We start from the raw sequence: 24,513 nt of genomic DNA, 5'->3' as shown, positions 1-24,513 counted from the left end.
TCGTTTCTGCGTCTTTAGAAAAAGCACCCCACGCGCTCATGTTCACGGCTTACGGTTAGAAAGATGGCGTTACCGTTGGCGGGAAGGTAGGTGAAACGCTGGTACTGGCTTCGCTTTCTCTTCCCGTTGCAGACGTAGAAACTGACGTGAACGGGGCTGGTTATCCTCTGATTCCGAAACGGCGGGATCTCAACCACCAGAGAATTCTAGAGGAGAAGGGCACACAGGAGGCACAATTAGCACCGGGCAGGTGACGGCTGCCGCGCCACAGTGGCCACACAGCAACCCTGCGTTTCCACGGCGGCACCACGGCGGCCACACGGCAACCCCGCATTTCCATGGCAGCACAGGGCTGCTGTGACAGTAAACTCCTGACCGGCCACCTGGGCAGTCCAGAAGCAGCCGAGGACAGCCCTGGACGCTCTGTGCCACCTGCACACGCGTGTGGACACGCATGCTCACAGGGAAGGGGCTGCCCTTGGCTTCTTGCACACCTAGGAGCCGAGAGGCTTCCTCAGAGCAGCAAAGCAGACAAGACCAACCTAAGACTGAAATCTTGTCAATACGGGGAAAGAAGCCAGGAAAAGAGAAGCTGTAAACAGAACTGGGACCGGGTGCCTGAGGCTGGAGGTTGCCCGGGGCCACCTGGGCAAGGGGCCTGGCGGGGATGCAAAAGGCTCTGCCTGCTCCGATGCCAAAGGGTTGGTGACCTTCAGAAAACGACCCAAGGCCCTGCCGCCAGCCGCTGTGTGATGAAGTACTCGGTGGCCCAGCACCTGCTCAGGTGACTGCAGTGAAACCCGGAGGAGCAGGTGCTTCCTGGAGATGTGGTCTCTGGGGAGGGCCTGTGTTGGTCACATTTGACGATGGCTGAGGCCCTCAGTCAGACCCCAAATTCACTCCAACTGAGGAAGAGGAAGCAGGCCCTGACCGCCGCAGACCCCGGGGTGGGAACAGCCAAGGGCACGGAGGCACAGACGGCAGAGGGCGGCGTGTGGAGGCTGCCGTTACCTTTTCATGTTTTTAATGTAAGAGCCAGCAGCATGTTTACAAAACTCACGCTCTTTCAAGTATACACATGAAACACAAGCCATGGGGTGTGTGGCGCTGTTCGCAGAGGTCGGGGCTGGGTGGAGGGCTGGGACACGGAGACCCCGACCGCGTGCTCAGGCCCCAGTGTTACTCGGGCCCCTTAATGACCCTAAATGACTGGGGTGATGCAGGCATCCCTGCCGAGGGCAGCACTTGGTATCTGGGGAGAGGGTTGGCAGGAGTCGCATCTATAAAGTTTCATTTTTATAATCGTATGACTTAGTTTAACAAGCAGGAGAAAAATCCATTGTATTACTTTTTTTGTTAAAATAATTAACTATAGCTCAGCACCTAACTTATTAGCCAAATTGATTGAACCACGTTAACAACAAAATCTTAAGAGTGTTAAAGACAGAAAACTGAAGACAACTTGAGGTCCAGGTTCTTTCATTTACAAATAATGAAACAGCTGAGGCCCAGACACCGATGCAGAGGGGCCATGCCCTCCCTGCACCACCCCCACAATGGGGCCCTGTGCCCGGGGGCCACACTTTCTCCTGGCAGCAGGTCTGTGTTGTTTCATTAACTGCAGTTCATTGGGAAGAAGCAGAAGCCATGGCACATGGGCGTCTTCCTGCCTTTGCCCCGCATCAGAGCTGCCCCAGGAGAGCTGAAACTGCCGCTGGAGGGGCCATGAGTGCTGTCAGTGGGCGGGGCCTGGGCTGCCCCAAGAGCACTGTGGGTCTGGGCCATCTCCTGGGCTGACCCGGGAAGCTCTGGCCGCCCAGAGCCTGTCTCAGCATTTGTACGGGGGATAAAGAGACGTTTCCTCCAAGGCTGTTTTCTGAATTCAGCAGCGCTCAGGGCAGCTGCGATGGAGTCAGCAGCTACACCAGGAGGGTCTTTAGAGCAGAAGCAGCTGAGGGAAGAGACAAGAAGGAAACGTCTCACGGAAGCCGAGACTGAAATAATAATGGGCCGGGAGGCACTCACAGGCAGCTGCGAGAGGAGTGGGGAGACGGGGACCCCACGGGACAGGCTGGGGTGGAGGCAGGGACCCTGTAGGACAGGCTGGATGGGTGGAGGCGGGACCCTGTGGGCCAGACTGGGGTGGAGGCAGGGACCCCGTGAGGCAGGCTGGATGGGTGGAGGCGGGGACCCCGTGAGGCAGGCTGGATGGGCGGAGGCGGGACCCTGTGGGGCAGGCTGGACGGTGCATGCCAGTTTTCCTAGGTCCTACCTGACTGGAAGGGCCTGTGTTGATGTGGGCACAGGCCAACCCACTTCAACTCTCTAAATAGACAAATTATATGACAAAAATACTATCTCTGTGGGAGCACTGCCACTTAAATACACAGAGAAGGAAGCGATAAAGAAGAAACACGGAAGAACAGGAAGGGAAAGGGAAACTCGTCCGTACCGGAAAAAATACGGGCTCCAAACGGCACCAGCACCTACGCAACCTGCTTTAAACTCCACTGTTGAGATGAAGCTCATACACTTACTTATAGAAAGTACAAAAACCGTAGACACAGTACATCCCATTTTGTTTCCAAATATGCACAGGCGGGCACGGTGGCTCACACCTGTCATCCCAACACTTTGGGAGGCCCAGCTGGGAGGATTGCTTGAGCCCAGGAGTTCAGGACCAGCCTGGGCAACACCGCGAGGCCCCATCTCTACAAAAATTTAAAAATTAGCTGGCCAGAATAGGGCACACCTGTGTCCCCAGCTACTGGCGAGGCTGAGGCATGAGAATTGCTTCAGCCTGGGAGGTCGAGGCTGCAGTGAGGCATGATCAAGCCACTGGACTCCAGCTTGGATGACACAGCAAGACCCTGTCTCAAAAAAAAAAAAAATATATATATATATATACACACACACACACACACAGAGAAACACATATATACACAATATAATGTAGTGTGTGTGTGTGTGTGTGTGTGTGTGTCTGCGTGAACATCCACACACACAGCAGCAAATGGAGCAGGATGCATGCTCAATGCCAGCAGTGGTTATGTCTCAGTTGGTGAGACTACACTAGGTTTTATTTCCTTTTTCATATTGTCCAAATGTCCACGATGAGTATGAAGTTCCTTTATGATGAGAAAAAATATATATTAAAGCAAGCTCCATTTAAGAGATTAAAAATGAAACAGTAGGCTGGGCACAGTGGCTCACACCTGTAATCCCAGCACTTTGGGAGGCCGAGGTGGGCGGATCACCTGCGGTCAGGAGTTCAAGACCAGCCTGGACAACATGGTGAAACCCTGTCTCTACTAAAAAAAAATACAAAAACATTAGCCAGGCATAGTGGCCGGCGCCTGTAGTCCTAGATACTTGGGAGACTGAGGCATGAGAATCGCTTGAACCTGGGATGCGGAGGCTGCAATGAGCTGAGATTGAGCCACTGCACTCCAATCTGGGTGACAGAGCGAGACTGTCTCAAAAAAACAAAACACAAACAAACAAAAAACAACCAGTAAACTTGAAGTACATAATTTTTCACATGTGCTCTTAAGTTTCTTTTAAAACATACAGCTGTTAAGCTTCCTTTGAAATATGCCAGTGTCAAAAGTAAAACAGAACATCACAGAGAATGTAATGTCGGCTTGGCTGGGATTGTTTTCAATGCGGAAAGGCTCACGGCTCCTCCTGGCTGCTCTCCCTGCCTAGGGGGACAGGGCAGGCCAGCGGATGGGCAGCCCAGCTCTGGCATTGCGCATCCCACATCCTGCATCCGACATCCTGCATCCCGCAACCTGCATGTATGTGCGGGGCTGGCGAAGCCTGTGAAGACCCCGACAGAGCCAGAGCTAGGGAGGGTGGCAGCACGAGGCCAGGCACCAGGGTACACTGCCCGCAGGCAGAGGGACGGAGAGCCAGGTGTCAGTGTACCCAGCACAGACGCACAGCAGAGCAAGGGCAGCCCAGTGGGAAGGAACGAATCAGACACCCAGTAGGTGGGGAGGCCTGGCAATGACCCCATGAACGAAGGCTGCCAGCCCCCTGGGCAGTTGCAAATGCCCGGCCAGTGGGGAGCCACAGACCTTCTGGGCACAGGAAACGGCCGTGGGGAGGAGAGGCCGGCATGGACACGGGAACGGGCTGCGGGGAGGAGAGGACGGTATGGACACGGGAACGGGCTGCGGGGAGGAGAGGACGGTATGGACACGGGAACGGGCTGCGGGGAGGAGAGGACGGTATGGACACGGGAACGGGCTGCGGGGAGGAGAGGCCGGCATGGACACGGGAACGGGCTGCGGGAAGGAGGGGCCGGTATGGACACGGGAACGGGCTGCGGGAAGGAGGGGCCGGCATGGACACGGGAACGGGCTGCGGGGAGGAGGGGCCGGTATGGACACGGGAACGGGCTGCGGGGAGGAGGGGCCGGCATGGACACGGGAACGGGCTGCGGGGAGGAGGGGCCGGTATGGACGCGGGAACGGGCTGCGGGGAGGAGGGGCTGGTATGGACACGGGAACGGGCTGCGGGGAGGAGGGGCCGGCATGGACACGGGAACGGGCTGCAGGGAGGAGGGGCCGGTATGGATACGGGAACGGGCTGCGGGGAGGAGGGGCCGGCATGGACACGGGAACGGGCTGCAGGGAGGAGAGGCCGGCATGGACACGGGAACGGGCTGCGGGGAGGAGAGGCTGATACAGCAGCTCCGGCTGCCTCTGCCTGTGGCCAGCCGTTCCCAGGACCCTTCTGAGCACCCTGACTCGCTGGCTCTGCAGACAACGGGCCGTGTAGGCCGGGACTCCTTCCTCTGAAGGCTGGCCTGCCCCAGGGCCTCCAGCTTTCCTTGAGGGGCTTCTCAGGTGAAGGCAAGAAAAGCGACAGCATTGAACTGGAGCCCTGTGAGTGCCAAGAGCTTCAGTGGAGGCCTGAGCACCACTGAAGGTGCAGGTGAGCTCACTTCACCCAGGGCCAGGGAGGAACCTTTTCCATCTGATAAGCACTTGGAAAAGGTTCTGGGAAGGGGATGGGTCCTTGGGGGAAGGGCGCTGAAGTCGCAGGGTGGAAGACGCTGCTTTCTGACAGAGCCGCCTCTCGGGACAGGGAGTGAAGGTGCCAGCACCGCTCTCCATGGAGGCCACCAACCGTCCCACCAACAGAAGACGACCTCAAGACTCCTCCCCGGTGTCCTGTCCACCTGCCTCCAGCCGCCCAAAGGCCCCTCCCTGGTGTCTGTCCACCTGCCTCCAGCCGCCCAAAAGCCCCTCCTCAGTGTCCTGTCCACCTGCCTCCAGCCGCCTGAGATGGGCTCTTCCCTGAGGTTTCTGAATGGATCAGCTTCCACCTGCACACACTGAGTGGGGTGCACAAGACTTCCCCGACCCGCAGGGACACACACTGCTGAGCTAAGAAGCATGTTCATGTCTTTAAAACTCCCTTGTGAGCCATGTGGCATCTTATGATGGCCTAGAGATTTCTACAGCTTTTATAGGACTAAATAGAACATTCAAAAAATCCAATATAGGGATCAATCCAACTGTATCAATAATAAGTAAACATCAGGCCGGGCACGGTGGCTCACGCCTGTAATCCCAGCACTTTGGGAGGCCGAGGTGGGTGGATCACCTGAGGTTGGGAGTTTGAGACCTGCCTGGCCAACGTGGCAAAACCCCATCTCTACTAAAATTACAAAATTAGCCGGGTGTGGTGGTACATGCCTGTAATCCCAGCTACTCGGGAGGTGGAGGTTGCAGTGAGCCAAGATCACGCCACTGCACTCCAGCCTGGGCAACGAGAGCGAAACTGTTTCAAAAAAACAAAAACAAACAAACAAAACCAAAGACGTAAACATCAAGGGTCTCCATGTGCCAATTACAAGACAGCGTCAGAGAGGATCCAAGACACCACCCAAGAAGATGTTGCCTCCAAGAAACCACTTCAAACATGAGCACATGGGTCACAAGCGCAGGGATGGGAGAGACGCACGCAGCAGCCGGTGCCGTGCTGGAGATGTGGGAGCAGCTACAGCCATCCAGACAAAAGGTCATCTCCAATCCGAGGACAGTCATTATCCTCAGGCACCCGCTGCATGCACGTGGTGCCAGGGAAGCTGTGGCAGGTGACTGGGAGAGCTGGAAACGGCCTGGTGACAGCAGAAGTGTGACCCGGCCACGTGTCTGCCACGACCCCGCACATGTGCACCGCCCGCTAACAGGCTGTGGCCAATCGCGAGTCCGGGAGCCACGCCCAGGCTCTTGTGCCTGGGACACCATCACAGGGGAGGTCGGCGCGATTGGTGGCCTCGGAAGATGGGGTGAGGAGTCCCCGCTAGGGATGCCGCAGAGCCCTGCCCTCGGTGCTGCGAGTGGGTCTGGGCAGGTGCTGGCCACCCCCCGGGAACTCAGCACAGCACTGACTCCCAGGAGCCCGCTCTGTGCCAGGTGACGGTGACAGCAAGGGGACAGCAAAGGGCGGGAGGGTCCGTGTGAGACGACCTTCCCTGGGCTGTCTCAGCGCCCAGGTGTGTGAGGTGGCCCTCGGCCTGTCCAGCACTGTCCCCGGCCGCCAGGGCTCTGACGTGACCCTGACACGTTGGGTGACAGCACACGGTGCTTTGGCAAGTACTTGGCAATCCTGTTTGTTACTCGTTCTGTTACTCTATGCACTATTTTTATTTGTTTCATTTTAACAAACAGGAACCCCAGCCTCCCAAGCCCTGGGGACCCACAGTAGCTCCAGCTGCGCCAAAGGCACTCACCGGCTTGCACAGGTCCCGGTCGGTTTTCGCTTCCGTCTCCCAGACGTGGTGGCCATCTGGAAGAAAGGAGCAGGAAACGCCGGTGACTTTGTGTGCTGGGGAGCCCCTCCCCAAACGCCCCCGCGTGATCCAGACCCAGGGCCCTGAGCCAGGAGGGCGGCTTATCCCAGGAGACCCACGTAGGCCCATCCCAGCGCTTTGTCGAGGGCAGCACCTCAGGAGCCACATGCTCCGGCAGGGCCCCGAGCTCAACACCAAAGTTGCCCTGGTAGCTTGGGGAAGCTGAAGGACACACGGCTCAGGGCTTGTTCTGACCCCAGCCCGGGGTGGGAGGGACTACAGGGCAGGGGCATCCTCAGGAATCCGTCCTGGCCCTGCATCTGCTGGCCTCTCACAGCCTCAGGATAGGTCACGGGAGGGTCTCTATGCCCTCGTCCTCTTCAGGGAGAGCAGGTGTGAAGGGGAGCAGGTACCCCATCAGCAGAGCGTGTGCAGGGCGTCTGTGTGTGGACCTAGGGCCCAGCTCTGCAGTCCCCAGCCCAGCCTCCCAGGGATGCAAGAGATGTGAGAGTGGTGACGGGGGGCCAGGGGCTCCATGCCAGGGTGCGACGCCTGCTTGTGCTGGGGTCTACTCTGGTGGATGAGGGCCTGGCCGCTGGCCCTGCCTCTGTGCAAAGGAACCACTGGGTAAATGAGAAGAACCTTCCTCTGACAACTTCTTGCCCATCAGGAGACAGAAATGCAAAACACGAGGTATTTTTAGCCTTTCCCCAGTGGCCATTTGCATGTTTTTAAAAAATAAAAAGGCTCCCAGAGGTGTAGTGAAAGGACGCGTTGTTCTCTCTGCTCCACGCCTGGCAGAGTGGGGGCTCCATGCGCACACGGACCAAGGCGGCCCCACCACAGCCTGGGTGTGTGCACAGCCTGGCCCCTCAGATGGGCTGAGTTTGGGGCAATTATCTCAAATTAACAGATGTCAATCTCCTACAGAGTCTCTTCCTGTCTTTTATCTTCTCCAAAATAAAGTCTGTTCCCAAAATGAACAGTTACAGGTATACACACTTAAGTTTATCCTTATGCTCTGTCTCCAAAGAAGAAAATGTGTGTCTGCTACAAACCCTCAATTACTGATAAATCAGACAAAATCTCCTTTCTCTCTGTTACAGTGCCGGGCTGCTGCCTGGGTGGAGGGTGGAGAGGAAATGTGAGTCACACAGGACCCCAGAGCCGCCCAGCCGAGCCCCGGCCACGCCAGCCCGGGAGGCCCAAGGTCCCCACGCAAATTACCCACCAGATGAACCCACTCGATAGAGCCTGGCATCCATCTCTCCTCTAGGAAAAAAATAACAGGAAACTAAAAAATACACTCAGTTGCGCTTGAAGGCATCTGAGTTTCATGAAGCAGCAAGTCCTCCAGGCTCTGGAAAGCTCAGGAGCTGGGAAAAAGAGGCGTTTTCATTCCAGCACAGGTGCTGGTGCCAGTGGATTCCCAGAAGCCCCCAGCCCAGATGTGCCGCTCAGAAGCCCCTCCACCCCCACTTCATAAAAATCCAAATCACTGTGTGCAACTAAGTCTTCTGATTGTTTGGCACCTTTTAAAAGCGACTTTTGAAGTTTTCTTATGACAAAGCCCACCTTTGGGGTGAGGCCCCGTCCATACCCCACAAGAGGCTGTGGTCCTCTGAAGCTCCTGGGCACATCAGGCTATAGTTTGCTCTCTGCCCAGCCCGAGAAGCTGAGAGTCACAGCTTCGGCTTCCCTAGGAATTTCCCTGAGGCTGTGGAGGCCTTTGGTGCCGGCAAGGGGAGGGAGGTTCAGTGACTGTGCTGAGCAGAAGGGACACTGAGGCGCACACAGGGCCAGGACGTCCCGTTTAATGACACCCCGAGGGGACGCCATTTTTGCAGCCGAGGCCAACACAGCCTGTTCCTCTCTTTATGTCCCGAGAAGGGAGAGGGACTCCAGCCGTCTCCCCCATGGCCTCCTCCAGGCGGCTGCCCTGCAGCGGTGAGTCCATGAAAAGCAAACGGAACGACGGCATGGAGGCATCTTTTCCCACCCGTGCCTCGTGGGCCTGTGGGGAACCATCCTTGCCGGAGCGGCCCCAAGGGAAGCCACGTCTGCGTGGCCAGCCAGGCCCAGCTCAGCAGCTGCCATGGAGGAGCCTCCATCGCACACCTGGGAGCGCCCGCACCCTGCAATTCCTGCGCAGGTGGGAGCAGATATGCTTAGACTTCCCCTAAAAGTGTGGGGAACCGACAAACATCCCTGCCGTCCTCAAAGACCCCGGCTGAGCCAGCGCCTGTGGCCTCCCCTCTCGGAGGCGGGGCCTCTCCCCGTGGTCTCCGACGTCTGTGGCCATTTCAGGTCGACCAGGGTGAGGGTGAGGGCAGGCTTTCTGTTTCTGCTTAAGGATCATAAAGTAATTGTCTTTCAAAGGCAATATGTATTCACGGCCAGAAATATCTATCTAGCAATTGCTTCCAGAACAAGACAAAGCGCCGAGGCTGTTGAAAGATGGAAATGACCTCGCATCTCAGGAAAGGAGACGCAGGGCCGCATCCCGCCAGCAAGAGCATCGCCATGGTGGCTCCCAGCTCCGCGGAGGCCCAGGCGGGCAGCGCCAGCCCCCGCGCTGTTCAAAACTCAGCCCCTGGCAGGAAGGAAGGCAGCCGGTCCTGAAAGGGCCTTTGTGTTCAGCCTTATCAGAGCTCCGAGTCCTCAGTAGGAAACTGCCCGAGTGCAGGAGTAAAAATATTCCAGATCATTAGGGAATTCCCTGCAGTCTGAGTCATCGGGAGGCTTCCCTGCCACACCCGCGAGGTTTCCACACAGGCAGGCCTGCGGGCCCAGGAGCCTCCCAGACCGGCCAGGACCCGCCGCCCGGAGCTGGGCCACCCCCACGCAGGTGCTGACGCTGAGCCACTGTTTCCACAAAGAAAGCCACGAGGGCCGCTGGTGGAAGCAGCAGCGTCCCTGGGTCCCACGCTGCCCTCGAGCCCTGCTCCCCACGGCGTCCTCCTGCCCTGGGTCCCACAGCATCCTTGTGCCCTGCTCCCCGCAGCGTCCTCATGCCCAGAAGCGAGCGTCCCTGGGGCGTCCATCATCCATCCCCGGCTCTCCCCCAGGAGTCTGTCCCAGCCTGGCCCCCAGAGGAGATTCTGGAGGGGAAACAGCCACCCGGCCGCGCTGCACATTGGTCTGCAGGGCCTCACACGGAGCCACCCTGCGACCCACAGCCCTTTCACACTGAGGCATACGCTCAGGAGACAGGCAGGCGTCTACAACAGGACTCACGTACTGAGGTTCATGGCGGCTTTTCCACGATCATCTCCACAGGGTGGACGTAGCCCAGCGCCATCAACAGACGGGTGTGGGCAGCCACATGGTGGGCTTCCCTCAGCCACAGAAAGACCCCATGTCCCGACCCGTGCCAACGAGGGGACCTGAGGACCCCACACCCCGACACACCAACGAGGGGACACGGAGGATGCCACGCTCCACGGAAGCTGCCAGGCACCGCAGCCAGCAGGATGGGGTTCCCCAGCAGGCCAGCAGGGAGCAGCCAGACCAGGAGGGGCCACAGCGAGGGTGCATCGGGGTTGTTGGGGCTGGGGTGGGGGAAGGGAGAGCAGGGGTGGCCGCTCATGGGCAAGGTTTCTTTCTGGGGACAAGAAAATGTTCTGAAATTGGTGGTGGCCACGTAATTCTGTGAAGCCACCAAAACCCACTGAATTATACACTTTGAGTGAATTAAATGGTGTGTAGATCAGATCTCGATAAAGGTGATATAAAAAAGAAATTAGCCAACATGATCATGGGTGAGTTTGTCGTGTGTGATCCCAAAAGGCCTGAGAAGGGAGAGAAGGGAGGCGAGCCAGAAGCCCAGCCCCTCCTCCTGCAGTGGGGACTGACGTGATGCGTGGCCTCCCCACACCAGCGGGGCCCAGGCGGGGGGAGTCTGAGAGCCCCCTCAGCACTATCCAGAATGCGGCTTGACGAGAACTGTGGGGTCATCACTCAATTCTAGGGGTCCTGGGCCATCTCGGGCCACTGAGTCGTCCTCAGGGCATGAAGAAGAGACGGGCAGGTGTCTCTTCCCCGGGCGCTGCCCTCCTTGCCTTCCCTGTGTGGTCTCTGGGAGCAAACAGAGAAGCCTGGGGGTTCAGCCCGGCCACCTGCCCTGCTCCCAAAGACGCTGTGTGGTGACAAGGCGGCCCCAACTCTGCTCTCTTGGAGCACGTGGCGACAGTGATGTCTGTTCACACTCACAGGCACCCAGCAATGTCACCTCCTCCCTGAAAACACAAATCTGGAAGATCTGCATTTGGCCTTTAAACTGTTGGGCCGGACACCTCTGAAGGTTTTGTCATTGCAATGCTGCCTTCGGGGCTGGCATCCAACATCTTCAGGAGGCGACAGCTGAGCTGCTCCATACAGGGAGGCTGCCCGTGCCGCGGACGCTGGAGCTGGGAATTCCCAGCTGTGTCCTCCTTGCTCATCCAGCCCCTTCAGAGGGCACGCCACGGAGATGCCACAGAGGCAGCCATCCCCCGGGTCCATCTCCCTCAGCCCACATCCCGCATGACTAAAACAGACCCCACCACCCACCTGGACTCCACCTCCCTCCTCAGCCCGCTCCTCTGCCCCAGGCTGAGACCTTCCACAAGGGACAGAAGAGGGACAGCAAGGGCCGAAAGGGACAGTGCCACTAGGTCTGCCTTACAAGGGCCCTGACCCTCACCTCCTCCCTGCCTGCGAGAAAGAAAACGAGGAAAACGAGGAGCAGGGGCAGCTGGAGGAGGAGAGGGGCAGGGTGGCCAGCGGGCACTGATGCCTCTCTGGGGAAATCGGGGCCTGCAGGGGCCTCGGGGCTTCTGCGACACCCTGGGGTGGTGAACCTCCCCCTGGCCTTGAAGGAACCTGAAGGTGAGCCCGGAGGGAGTGGCTTCAGGCCTGGGGACTCCTCTGACCCAGCTCCCTGGGCAGACAGGAGGGTCCTTGCCTGGTGCTTCCTGCACCTGGATGACATGGCCTCTGCCTGGGCACGTGCACCTTCCACTCGCCATGGTGAATGTGTGTGTCCTGGCATAGGACCAGCAGCTGCCAAGGCCACGGTGGTTCCGTGGCAGCCCAAAGCCATGGTGGTTCCGTGACAGTTCCGTGTCCTTGCAAGTGTCCTGCCAGCTGCCAGCTAAGCTCTGTGGCTGCTAGGCGGAGCCTCCCAAAACAACGGCCAGGTGCCTGTCAGAGCTTGTGGAAGTCCCGGGAACCACACCGGTCAAGGTCCCATGGCAGGGCAGCCTTGTAAAGGCCCGGGCCTTTGGTCCCTTTATTTGAAAAATAACAACATACATTTGGCCCAGATTTGGAGTCCTGGCCCTCCCAGTGAGATGGGAGGCAGGCCCTCCGCCTGCTGCTGTGTGGAGAAATCTGGAAACCTGGCCTGCGTCTCCTGCAGTGTGGCTAGTGCCTGCCCACAGGCCTGTCTTCTCCACGTGGTAACGTCCAGGGCCAGAGGACGGGGCAGCCGTGAGGCGGGGGGCAAGCTGGGGTCCCACCATGTTGGGTTTGGGGTGAACCTGGCTGTCTGGGGTTTCTCAGGGGAGGGCTCTAGATGTGCTGGGCTGGGGGCCTCCGGGAGGGACCTGGGCAGCTGCAGGGCTCTGGCTACGCGCTCCCACCACACAGGCCCCCCGGCCTCCCGCATTTCTGTGTGTCTCCCTGTGAACCTGGGCAGGGCCCCTGGTGTGGTGGCTGGCACGGCACTGGGTCCAGGCCTGGGCCTAGGAGCCCTGGCACAGGCCGGTCTCTGCTTCCCGGGAGCCCTGGCCGCCTGTGAGATGCCAAGCTGCCTCCCCAGAGGGGCCCTGGGAGGCCACGAAGAGGGGCCCTGATTACCTGGAGAAGGAGACGCCGGCCGCCCAGGCCCTAGCTGGCCTGCCAGTCACGGCGGCCACAGAAATGACCACTGACGAGACCCACAAGGCCCCACCCATTGAGCCCTGCCCACCACGTGATCGCTGGCAAACAGAGTGGGAGTTTCTACCCCCAGTGTTGTAGTGTGGCTTCTGTGTGGCAACGACACCAAAACAGGCTTCACTGATGTTTTTAAAAAACGGCACCAGAACAGACGCATGACTTAAGAAAAGGAGGTTGTTCAGCTCCAGCATCAAGAACTGGCTCATGTTTGATGCATCCAAATCTCAGAAACTTGCACCTTCTGTCTCATCTCAGCCAAGCTCTAGACGCAGCCTGAGCTCACTTTTCACGCGGGCGTTTCATTTATGTTGAACGTTAGTGTGTCCCTCAGCCACTTCAACGTTCACACGTGTACAGAGAGGTGCCTCACATCACACATCGGAAGACACACAGTGATCTTTAACAGGGGGAGGGGTGTGGCTGTGAAGGCAGAGAGGGGTGCAGGTGGGAGAGGGGTGTGGTTCCCACTTCCTGCAGCCTGGGAAACTGGGGGTTCTTGTGATGCTACCAGGGGCTTCTAAACCGACACCCGGCCCTCCGCTGCCCACAGCCAACCTGCCTCCTGGACGAACATTCCGCACAGACTTTCATCATCGGAAAATGTGGTTTTCCGAGGAAGCTGTAAACTAAGTCCTCAGAGAAAGGCTGACTCCGACCCTGGCCTTTTGCGCCACCCTGAGAGACCTGGGAGGAAGCTCCGTGGAGCGCAGGCTGAGACTCTTGCCCTGCTGGAGCATCCCAGAGGGACCTGGCACCCAGGCTACAGCGAGCCATGCCCTTGCCTGGCCGGCTCCCCACGGTGCAGCCCTGCTGCGGGGACTCCCTTCCTCATGAGGCCAACACCAGCTTCTCCCAGCCTTCCAGGGCAGAGGAGCCGCTCCATCCAAAACTTCCCAAAGCTCAGAGATGCTGTGAACCCATAGCAGCTGAAGGTGGCCTGGCCAAGACAGAGAGGCTGAGCTGGCCTGGACAATGAGCTTTCTATGTACTCCAGAGAAGGACAGGGTGGAGCCGACCCCGGCCTGTGTCCAGAGCCAACATTCACAACAGCTACAACCATCTGCACCCTCGGAATGAGCAGGACAGCCGAGAGACGCGGGGCCCTTCCTGGAGAAGCCACCTCAACTGCCCTACTGATGGATTTCCTCAGCAGGACCCTCCCGAGCTCACACCCGGCCTTGGTTTCATCTGCAAGAGCAGTCTAAAACAGAACTTTAAACAGACCAGACGATCCCATCAGAAGACGAGAGGGCAACTGTGTTTTTAATTTAAATTCAGTTTAGCGGTTTCTCTCATCGCCAGGATGAGGATGTGGGGCCTTCTGCTGCATCAACCTGTCACTGCACATCAGCACATGTTGTAAGCGGTGGCTCCCGCCTGAGAAGCCGAAGTGGAGGAAGAAAATTATGTGGACATTTATTCTCCGCTTTTGAAAACATGCAATGTGCTTGTGTGTATGAATATGCAAATTATCTTATTCAACTACAAAGAATAAAATTATAAATGTGGTCTGGCTTCATCCCCACAGTATTCACAGCTTCACATGCTCTCGAGCACAGCACCTATTCATTTATGGCTCACCTGCTGTATACCAGACGCCAGCTGGTGCTGGAGAGGGTCAGAGACCCACCCTGACCTCATGGGACAAGAGGAGGACATGGGTAGACAAACTGGCATTGCCCAGAAGTGTGGCTGTGGCAGCCGAGCTTAAGGGCAGAACAGGTACCCCTCCGGCCTACCGACCCCACAGCTCACAGTGATGATGAAGGCAGGAGGGGCTGCCTGTGGGGGCGGCCACATGAGGCTAGGGCTGGTCCTGCATCCCCTTGGCTCCTGGCCCTCGCAGGCTGGTGGCTGCCCTTCCCCATGGCGCTGTGGCACCGACTCAGCACAGTAACTCGGATAGGGCAGGAGCTGGGGCACCTCTGCTGACTGCGTTCAGGGGGGGCTCTGCCAAGGTACCCAGGCCTCTCTGGGCAGAAGAAACCACAAGGAGGCTGCTCAGGTCTGGGCTTTGAGAAGCAGAACCTGGGAGCCATGGTTCTGGCCAGTCTTGGCCCAAGCGAGGCCCTACACTGTGGGCAAAGTGTTTCTCCGCCAACGCGTGGACACACACTGAAAGCTCTGAAGGGCAAATTATTTCAAAATTAGCCTCCTCCCGAGAAGCACGGGCAATGCAAATGCCTTCCTGGTCACTGCCCTTAGTTGGTTTTCTCTATAATTTAAAACATGTTTTCCAATTATGCCCTGATTCTATAGGAAGCCAAGTTAGAGTCAAAGACCTCTAAAGCCTGTGTTGATTGAAGCACTTAAGTTTCCGGCAAACTGTACAAATCAAGACCCCATTATCAAGGCTGAATGCCTCCGCGGTTTCCAGGGACTGGAGTAAGTGCAAAAAAATTTCAATTGGTAAATGTACAAAAGAAAAAAAAATCACAAAACAGGCCTTGTGGGGGCGTGCCCCTCACCTGGCCCACCCTGGGCAGAGGCCCAGCAAGGCACCAGGAACCCCCAAAACCAGAGAACTCACGGCAGGCTTTGCGGAGAGCCAGGCCCACTCTGCCTGAACCCCCTTGAGGGCTGGGCTAGGGTCCCTGTGCCCAGCCACACTGGTGCCCACTCTCCCTGCAATGCCAGTTTCCCATCAGTGCAGCCCACTGTGTTCACACACTCTGCTCGCAGCCGGCGAGGCCCTCCTCTGGGATGAGAGTGCTGGGGCCCGGTGTCTGCATGGAACTGACCTGGGCTGGGAGCCACTCTGTGAACTCAATCCCCGCAGGACAGCGTCTCCCATGGGCAGCACAGAACCACAGGTGTGACGTCCCCAGGAGGAACATCATTCCGAGGACGCCCCTGCTGCCCTTTCGAGTTCAGCCCCGGAGCCTCCAGGCTGGGCCAACACAACACCTGGAAGCAGGGGTGACCTGGGCCCTCGGGGCACAAGGGCCTCACACACACCATGGCTGTGGCATTGAAGAGCACCCCAGCTCTCGCCATCTGCGGCACCCACATCATCCCTGCCTCTGACCCCAGGAATGCTAGCGGGAGGGGAAGGTCCCAGAGGGGAGCTCCCTCCTGCCCTGCTGCTAACTGACCCCCGAAGCATCCACTCTCTGCAGATGGACGATCCCAGCAAAGCCAGCAAATGCCTCTCACCCTCCTCTGCTTCCCCAGCCCGTGGGCTCCCTGAATATCAGCAGCGATTTGAGTGCAGTGGCCCCGGCGGCCCCAGAAATAAACATCCACCTCTTCCCTTCAGCAGCACACCTGTCGGCTCACACAAAAACCCACAGCTGGATGCAGACACGGGCCATGCAGGGCCTCTGGTTCCATGCCACACCCCGTAAGCCCCATCCCGGTGACCGTGCACAGGTGGGTTCTGCTCCACCGACCGGGAACCGGTTCCCACCAGCGCCGAAGCCCAGGCCGCAGATGGCCCCTGGTGAAGAGCATACCTGGGGCTTTCTCCACGAAAATGACCTTGGAGTCCTGCAGGAAGTTGTGGCCGGACAGGACCATCTTCTTCCCGCCCACGACCGGATAGCTGTCCGTGCTCTGCTTCTCCACCAGAGGCAGCTCCTGAGCCGAGCGCTGGGCTGCGTCAGAGGGAGAGGGGCAGTGAGGGCCTGTCCTGGGTGGGCGGCCCGGGGCACACGCGTGGCACCCAGCAGGTCATGCATGAGCCGACCCACCCAGAGCAAGCACCGCCACGGTCTGCGGGCCGACCCCTGCAGATGCCGCTACTTCCAGGGGAGAAGCCGTGCACACTTCATCCTGATGGTCTCCACCTTGTTCTGAAGAAGTCATCAAAATATCTTCCTAAGACTCAGCCAATTTCACTCGAATCACAGTCATCGCACAAATATGCAAAGGTCAGCGCAGCGCAGGGGGAAGCCCCAGCCCACACCGCTTTCCCTGGCCATGCTCGGCCATCAGAGGAGCCAGAGCCAGGGGCCCCTGGGAGGGCCACAGGCAGCCGTGATCAACTCAGACCCCTCATGGCCACACACTGTGGTGGGTTTGATGGGAACAGTTCAGTCCCAAGTCTACACAAACAAAAAGCTGAGAGAGGGTGAGACAGGGAAGCGCGTGTGACAGGACGGTTTTCTCCCCTGTCGGCACGCGGACGTCCACTTACAGCATTCGATGGGGTTGGAGGCCACTTGCAGGGACAGCGTGCGGCCGCTGGGCTGCGGGACGTGAACGCGGAACACCAGTCGTACCCGTGTGTTCTTCCTCCCGATGTCCGTCTCTCCTTTCCGAAGTTCAATATCAGAGTTTCTGAGTTTCAGGATTCCGGCACAGTCAATGCTGCCCAAAACAAAAGCCCACAGCTTTTCTTTCAATGGCTGACACGGGAGCATAAAGGCCTGGCCCCCCAGACCCTCTGGCCCTCACCCCAGCCTCATGAGCTCGTGCCAGGCAGCTGGCCACTCTCTCCTTCCCCAAGGAAAACAAGACCTTGAAGCCAGCGACGTGAGGCCCTTGCCTAGTGCAGGAGAGAATCCGAAATCGGCGCAGGCGAGGGGGTGAGCAGAGGCAGCCCCGAGAAAAGCCACTTCCACCTTCCCCCTCCCACCTTCCTCCAGCCTCCACCCTCCACCCCTGACCAAGCGGGTCCAGTCGGAGCTGTCCCAAGTCCTGGCTGCCTCCAGGGCCCATGCTGGCCACGTACATGGGGATGTCACCAGAGCGGCAGAGAGCGGCCCAGGGGAGGGGCCAGAGGCACCTGCTGTTCTCACTTATCTTGGAGTAGTTCCCAAAAAGCTCAATTTATTATTATTATTTAAAATAATTATATATTATATATTATTAAATATTACATATTTAAAATTATATATTATATATTGTTAAATATTATATATTTATAATTATATAAAATATATTATATAATAATATATCATAATTAAAATAAATTATTCTATTATTTCCACTATATTTAAAAGCCCTCATTTTTTGTGTGTAAAACCCATTTCTTCTACGGTTTCATATAACCTCTTAACAATTTCATTCAAAACTAGACTCCAATAAAACATTCCACGTATACATTCTCAATGCACTAAAAAGCAGTATTTTTCAGTAAGTTAAGAGAATGAGAATAAACACAGACTCCCCGACCACCCATGAGTCAGCAGCCAGCACCGGGCTGGAGCGCGGTCCCGGCTGCGGGCATCTCCCGGCCACCCTTGCTGCCCCACATCATGGTGGGGTGAACACAGCCGCCAGCGAAGCCAGGACATTTACTGCGACTGTGGAACGCAAGGTTTGTTCTCGAGAACCACCTGACTGTGCCATCTGCGGGAAACTTGGATTACAGCTCTTGAGGCAAACCCAGGGATGCGGAATGAGTTCCCAGGTGTGTACATTCCCCCCAATGCTTGAAAAGTCAACGTGGAGAGAAAGCTTTCCCTTTTTGACTTAGAGGCTTTGAATCAGTTACTAAAATCCTCAACGTGGCCCCCCGCCGTCATCTCCTACATGCTCTCCCTCACCGTGCGGGACTCCTCCCCACTCCTGCAGCCCCAGGACCTCTGCACTCACCCCCGGGGCTCCACCTGGATGGGGCACCCCCCACACAGCTTCCCCATCACACGGGCTCCCGGCCTGTGGGTCACCCTCGCAGGACGCCGTCCCTGCCCTCCGGCCCGGCTCCATCCTGCTGGTCTGCACGTTCCAGCCGTCCCAGCTCAACCTGCACTCATTCACCCACAGACGTGTTTGTTTTCTGTTCCCACCACGGTACCACGTGAATCTCTCGGGAACCAGCAGTCCTCCTCCTGGGCTGCCTTCACAGGTTAGGGCCAGCGTGCCCAGCACAAGCTAGGATTAAGTGAGTAAGGCCTTATTTGGAAGTTACATTTTGTCCTCACTTTACTAAAAAATTCACTTTTAAACAAATTACAGTGTCAAATTAGACTCAGAACATCAGCACAGGCCTATCCGTATTGTCGGAACCTCCTAAAGTTCAACGCAATCCGGATGTGCTGACTGCTTTAATTTTTTGATGCTCACGTTTTAAGCATCCTTCTCATTGCACTGCTGTATTCAGAAAGAAACAAGGGTCCTGTTTAGGAGCAAAATGCAGAGGGAAGTATTTATAGCTGCATATCTGACATAGTATTTTAAGTGGCAATATACACAGGGCTAAAACCCTAGAGAGAAGCAAATCCATTGTCAAAAGCAAGAGTGAAGTTTACTTATTGGCTGTTAAACCAAAAGTGTCCTGGCCATGGAGCCTGGAAGTGCGGGGGGCCGGCCAGACCCCCCCAGGACCGGGAGGAAGGCACAGCCCCTCCTACCGCCCCCCGCCAGAGGCCGGAGGTCCCCCGCAGCTTACACGGCTCGCATGCTGTTCTCCGGCAGGAGTGGGATCTCCAGGACTTTGGTGTTGGAGAGGATGGCCTCGTGGCTGGTGGTGGACACGGTCTTCCCTGTGATGCGGTGCACCTGGTAGAAGGCGTGCGGGCGCAGCAGGCGGTCATCCGCCGTCCCAATGAAAAGCTGCAGCATCAGCGGCTCATTCTCCAAGTAGCCATGCAGCTGGCGAGAGAACAGAAAACACCCGCTCAGCACCCAGAGCATAGACCGCCGGGAGTCACCGAAACGCAAAGAAAACCTGCGGCGGGTTCAAGGCCTGCGTCCCCCTGCCCTGCGTCCCCCTGCCCTGCGTCCCCCTGCCCTGCCCCCTTTTTATTTCTCTGCCATGTCATACTGGTGTCTTTGTAAGTCAGATTAGAAAATGCCTTGTTATCCCAATGGACCTGGGCACTGAGGTTTAGGCTTTGAGCACGCCTGTGGCCACTTTCAAACACACACACATCACGTGTGCACACACCTGCACACATGCGTGCACTCACACACGTGTGGGCATGGATGTGCACACGTATGCATCCACACATGCTCACCTGTGTGTGCCCATGCTGAGGCCACGGTAAAGCTGGGGGGGGCGTGTGCAGGAAAGCGGAGCCCTCGCTGAGCCATCTGCAAGGCTCACTTCAATAAATCCAGATGAGGCCCCGTAGGACATGACCCACCTTCCTGTGTTCCATTAACCTGGAACTGGGCAGCGCGCAGCTCCCACTCCTGATCAGGGGACGCCGCACTGCGTTTGCACACACACGGCACGACGGGCCCCGGGCCCCAGCACCCCTCCTGATGGCTCCCTGCACCTCTCCTCCTGCAGAGGCAGGGGAGCGCTCAACGCCATCCTGGTGGCTGAACAGCTGGTGTCCAGAGGCAGACGCTGGTGGCAGACACTGCCTAGGGCAACTGTGCATGGAGATGTCTATCATCCGCGCCACCCTGCGGAGCCGCTCATGGCTTCTCGGCCGGCGCCGTGTGTGTGAGACTCAAAACCCACACCACTGTGACAGGACTCCAGACAAATGGAGCAGCCCCGGTGCTTCCGCCAGGACACTAGTGGTCGGGCCCCACTCACGCCTCTGGGAAGGTGTGTGCCTCACGGCAGGGCACACACATGTTCAGGACCAGCTGTTCTGTGGGATGAGTTGCTCATCGGCGTCTGAGAGGTAAACGCAGAGTGCGGTGCCGTTCCCTCTCACCCTCCTCTGCACCACGCGTGGTTCCGCCTTCGGCAGTGAGTCATTTTTAGAACTGTTTGTTTTTATCTTTAACGCTACCATTTACAATCACTATAGTCTGATTCTATTTCCAAGAGGCGTTTGGTTTGGAACAGGAACGTTTGATTCTCAAAGCAAGCACAAAGGCCTAGAGGGAGGCCGCAGAAGTCAAACCCTTTGCGCGCTGGGGCCTCCCACGGGGCCCCTCGTTCAGAGCGCCTTCCCTTCTGCGTCCCCCAAGTGGGGCCCGATGACCGCCAGCCTCAGAGCCCTGAGATTAATCAGCAAAATCTATGCAAGGCCCGTGGCAACGCCCAGCCCCGGGAACCACTCATCCTGGGACGCGTCGACCCCTCTGATAACGTTTGCAGTTGATTTTCTCACTAAACTAACTTTAAAATCCTTGACCACAGACGGCAACTGCAGCACGATGACCATGTGCAGAGTCCAAGCCTGGGCTCCTGCAGGCACGTTCCAGTCACAGGAAAATGCGACGCCTGCCCCTGACCACGCAGATGCCTGCTGCCCATTCAGGGCCAGCGAGGCGGGGGAGAAGGAGGGGGAGCCCGAGCCAGGGGCTGCCCCTCAGACTGCAGGGGATGGTGGATTCTCAGATGTCAGTGGGCAGAGGGAAGATGGGCCTGGAGGGGCCCGGGCAGGTGAAGAGGCGGCCCCTGCTCCGTGGCTCCAGCTTAGCCTCAGCCTCCGTGCGGTCACCACAGTAAAGAACAAACCAATCTCACTGGTGGCTGAACTCAGAGCCCTCCAGGGACGAGGCCACAGTGAACCAATGGCTGCTGTCACCGAGGGCCTGACCGTGAGGCCCGGACTGACGGGCAGGGCCTGGGACGCCGCGTGAGGCTGAGCTGGGACCCAGGTCCCAGCTGAGACATCGAAGGGGCGTTTGGGGTCTGAAACACAAAGCCAGAGGCTGAACGAAGGCGTCACGTGGGAACACGGTGGGGAAGCCACAGACAGGGATGAGGACACAGCCCCCATGTGCGCAGATGCCCACAGGAGTCTCTGCACCCAAGGCCACCAGCACCCCACTCCAAAGTGATTACTGCTAAGACCACGTAACTCTGCAGGAGTCTCTGCACCCAAGGCCACCAGCACCCCACTCCAAAGTGATTACTGCTAAGACCACGTAACTCTGCACAACAAAAAGCTCTTCCCTTTCCAATAGAGCCCCCCTTCCCATATGAATACATGAGTGTCTCCACACAAACAGTCAGGACGGGGGACGCTGGGACCTGCCTGTCCAGCCCTCAGCTCCTCGGAAGAGAGACTCCAGCCGTTTGCCAAGTTAATGAACTTCCTGAAATACCTTAACTCTCTGTGGGACTCAAACATCTTTATGATGGGAAATGTAAAAAGAAAAGCAGAGATTAAGAGGCAGATTCTGCCACACAGTATTCCATTTTCCGAGATTTAATACCTAAAAATTTAATTTACATAGAGAAAAATGTAAATGAGTCTCTGACCAAAACCACCTCTGGGGGTGGGGGAGGGGCACAGGGGCAGCTCCAGGGTCACGTGGTCTTAAAACTACAATTTAAAATTCCCCCAGGATCCCTGTGGCAGTTCTCTGATGGTGTGTGGAATGTTGTGAATTTGGGGTATGACTGTATCCTTTAAAAAACATGCCATTTCAGTGAAAATGGGAATATTTAAGGTTTAACCTGGGAGGTAAACATCTATTATTTAAAACATGAAGTTCATTTTAAGAAAAGTAATTTAAATACGTCACGGGCCCCACTGCACAGGCTTTCTGCCTCTGGCACAGTACAGAACCTGTCAGAATCCTATTTATAAAATTACCTGTCACAACAATGACCTCCCTTTGCCTCAACCTTAACTAAACAAAATGTATTATTCCACTGCCGAGGTATAAGAGCTACTGAGTTTCCTACATGTTAAAATGTTTGTTTCTAGCTCCTGTGCTGACCTCAGCACTGACACGGTGACATGGTGGGTAGTGGATGATTGAGGCCAAATTTATTCAACGTGGAACTCAGCTGCGTGCACGCAGGGGAGGGAGGTGTGGGGTGGACAGAGGCAGCTCATGGGTGGGAATGTCTCACCCTCCACCCCATAGTCTGAGCTGCTGCACAGAAACGGAGCAAGGCGACCTGGAGTCAGGCTCCTCTCCAGGCAGGGCACAGGAGCCGCCAGCCTAAAGGGAAATTATGCATTTAGGGCCTACGAGTAAAATCTGCATTTTTAAATTGCCCCAAGGAAGTACACAGGGACAGAAAATCCAGCTCACAAACCAGTTTCAACCCCGATTCCCCCCACACTGGATTAATTTAAGAGATTGCCATGCTGTGTGGACAGCGTCTAGGGTCCTGTTTTCAGCCCTGGAATCCTCATCACCCACAATAGCAGCCAGAGGTGACACTTCCAGGTGACGGCCATGGTGCGTCTCGCAGGGCTGGGCCCAGGGCCAGGGAACCAGGCAGGAGAGCGCATCCGTCATGGGAGGACGTCCAGCCACAATCTCCACCAAAGCACGAGAAGGAAGGCATCAGAGATCCCGTGGCTCCACCCTCGGTACAGGGGCCTGGCCGGGATGATATGGCAGCTACTGCTGCAGAGCCAGGTGTTTCTGCAGGAATGAAGCCCACCTGACCCACGGCACAGGCCCACCTTACCCACAGCACAGGCCCACGTGACCCACGGCACAGGCCCACCTGACCCGCGGCACAGGGCTGTCTGACCCACAGCACAGGCCCACCTGACCCATGGCACACCAAAGCAGATGAGGCGACGGCACAGGGTACTTGTAAAAAAAATCCAATTTGATGCTCCAGGGAGACTTTACTCAAGATACCAGGAAAAATAGAAACAAAAAATAAAAGACATCAAAAATGGAGCCAGTAGTCCAAGGGAGCACCCCAAACCCGAGATGGGTGGAGGACCAGGACACAGCCCCCGCACCCTCCCTCTCCTTCCCCCTTTTCTCAGCCAGGCCTCACCTGCCCGAAGTGGGACAGGCTGCCGGTGTGATTTCTGTGCTTGCCGGGGCTTCGGGCTCTGGGGTCCACGGTGACATTCCAGGTGAAGCCGCCAAGGGACAGCCACGCAGCATCCACTTCCTCACCTGCTGGCTGTGTGGTGTGCAGAAGCCTGTGTGAGTGTGGGCATGTGCACCAGAAGTGTGCGTGTGCAGGCATGTGTGTGGCCACAGGGGTGCCTGTGTGGGCAGCGCCGGTGTGGTCTGCGAGGTCGGGCACGTGGGTGCCCACAGGGGTGCCTGTGTGTGCAGCGCCGGTGTGGTCTGCCAGGTTGTACGTGAACAGTGCTTCCCTGTAAACCGGCCCAGACCTGGCTTTAAGGGGCAGCTTCACCTGCCGGACACCCTGCCCTGGCCCCTTCAGATGCAGGAAAGGGCCTGAGGGGCCTGGGGTCTCCCTCCAGAGCAGAGTGGGCTCAGAGTAGGCGGGAGAAGCTGGGGTCTCCCTCCAGAGCAGTGTGGGCTCGGGGTAGGTTGGGGAAGGACACAGCCTGACGCCGCACACCTCTCGTCCTGGTTCCCAGTGTGCAGAGCAGAGAAGGAACAGGGGAGGAACAGGGATGCCATGGCTGGAGACTCAGGCCTGAGCCAGGAGTCGGGGCAAAGCCTGGTGTTCTGTGAACACACGTGTGCATGTGTCCACCCACACATGCACAGCCACACTGGGAAATGTGCACACACCCCCACAGAGCACACGCGTGCACACACACACACACACACCCCCCAAACGTGACAAGCCTCTGACCCACTGGCACCAGCTCACTGCTCTCTGGGAAGTTCTAGAAAAAAGTTTTTTCCCATTTCAGGTTTTATTTCTACCTGTTTGGCCACAGTTGCCAGCCTCCTGACAGACCCAGAGTGCATGAGAAAGGCCTCCAGGAACCCTACAGCCAACACTCCCTCAACCCTCCGGGGAACGGATCTCGGCCTTGCAGGAGCAGGGCCAGGCCCTCCTGACCCCCAAATCCCACAAACCTGGCACCGTTGGCATCATGAGCCCTGGCAGGCAGGGGCTCCAGGTACCAGGACCCACAGCAGCTTTCGCCATGTGGCACAGCCCTTCCCAGCGAGGGTGGGCGGACCAGCACCTCGGGGCTGGGGTCTGTGGGCAGCCTGGGGAAGGGGCCTTGTGCCTGGAGGTGCCAGGACACCCACCCAGGGCTGGGGGGACAGGACCAGGATCG

General features: G+C 57.4%; 1 protein-coding gene across 8 annotated transcripts in view; it reads right to left on the bottom strand.

Moving 5' to 3' along the window:
- Nucleotides 1-24,513, bottom strand: part of NFATC1 (nuclear factor of activated T cells 1) — a 135,413-nt gene that overhangs the window by 60,699 nt on the left and 50,201 nt on the right. For 7 of the 8 annotated variants that reach the window (XM_024235818.3, XM_024235815.3, XM_063716968.1 and 4 more), the window contains 5 exons: nucleotides 19,071-19,273; nucleotides 16,872-17,044; nucleotides 16,189-16,329; nucleotides 6,752-6,807; nucleotides 74-206 (listed from right to left, as the gene is read on the bottom strand). In XM_024235818.3, coding sequence (XP_024091586.1) covers nucleotides 74-206; nucleotides 6,752-6,807; nucleotides 16,189-16,329; nucleotides 16,872-17,044; nucleotides 19,071-19,273 — 706 coding nt within the window. Of the gene's footprint in view, nucleotides 1-73; nucleotides 207-6,751; nucleotides 6,808-16,188; nucleotides 16,330-16,871; nucleotides 17,045-19,070; nucleotides 19,274-23,291; nucleotides 23,728-24,513 lie in introns of those variants that run through there. The other variant, XM_063716970.1, reaches the window with a different exon arrangement.

Source organism: Pongo abelii, chromosome 17 (assembly GCF_028885655.2).
Source record: "Pongo abelii isolate AG06213 chromosome 17, NHGRI_mPonAbe1-v2.0_pri, whole genome shotgun sequence".
In the NCBI taxonomy this organism is placed as follows: Eukaryota; Metazoa; Chordata; class Mammalia; order Primates; family Hominidae; genus Pongo; species Pongo abelii.
This window is presented reverse-complemented; position numbering and strand designations above follow the sequence as displayed.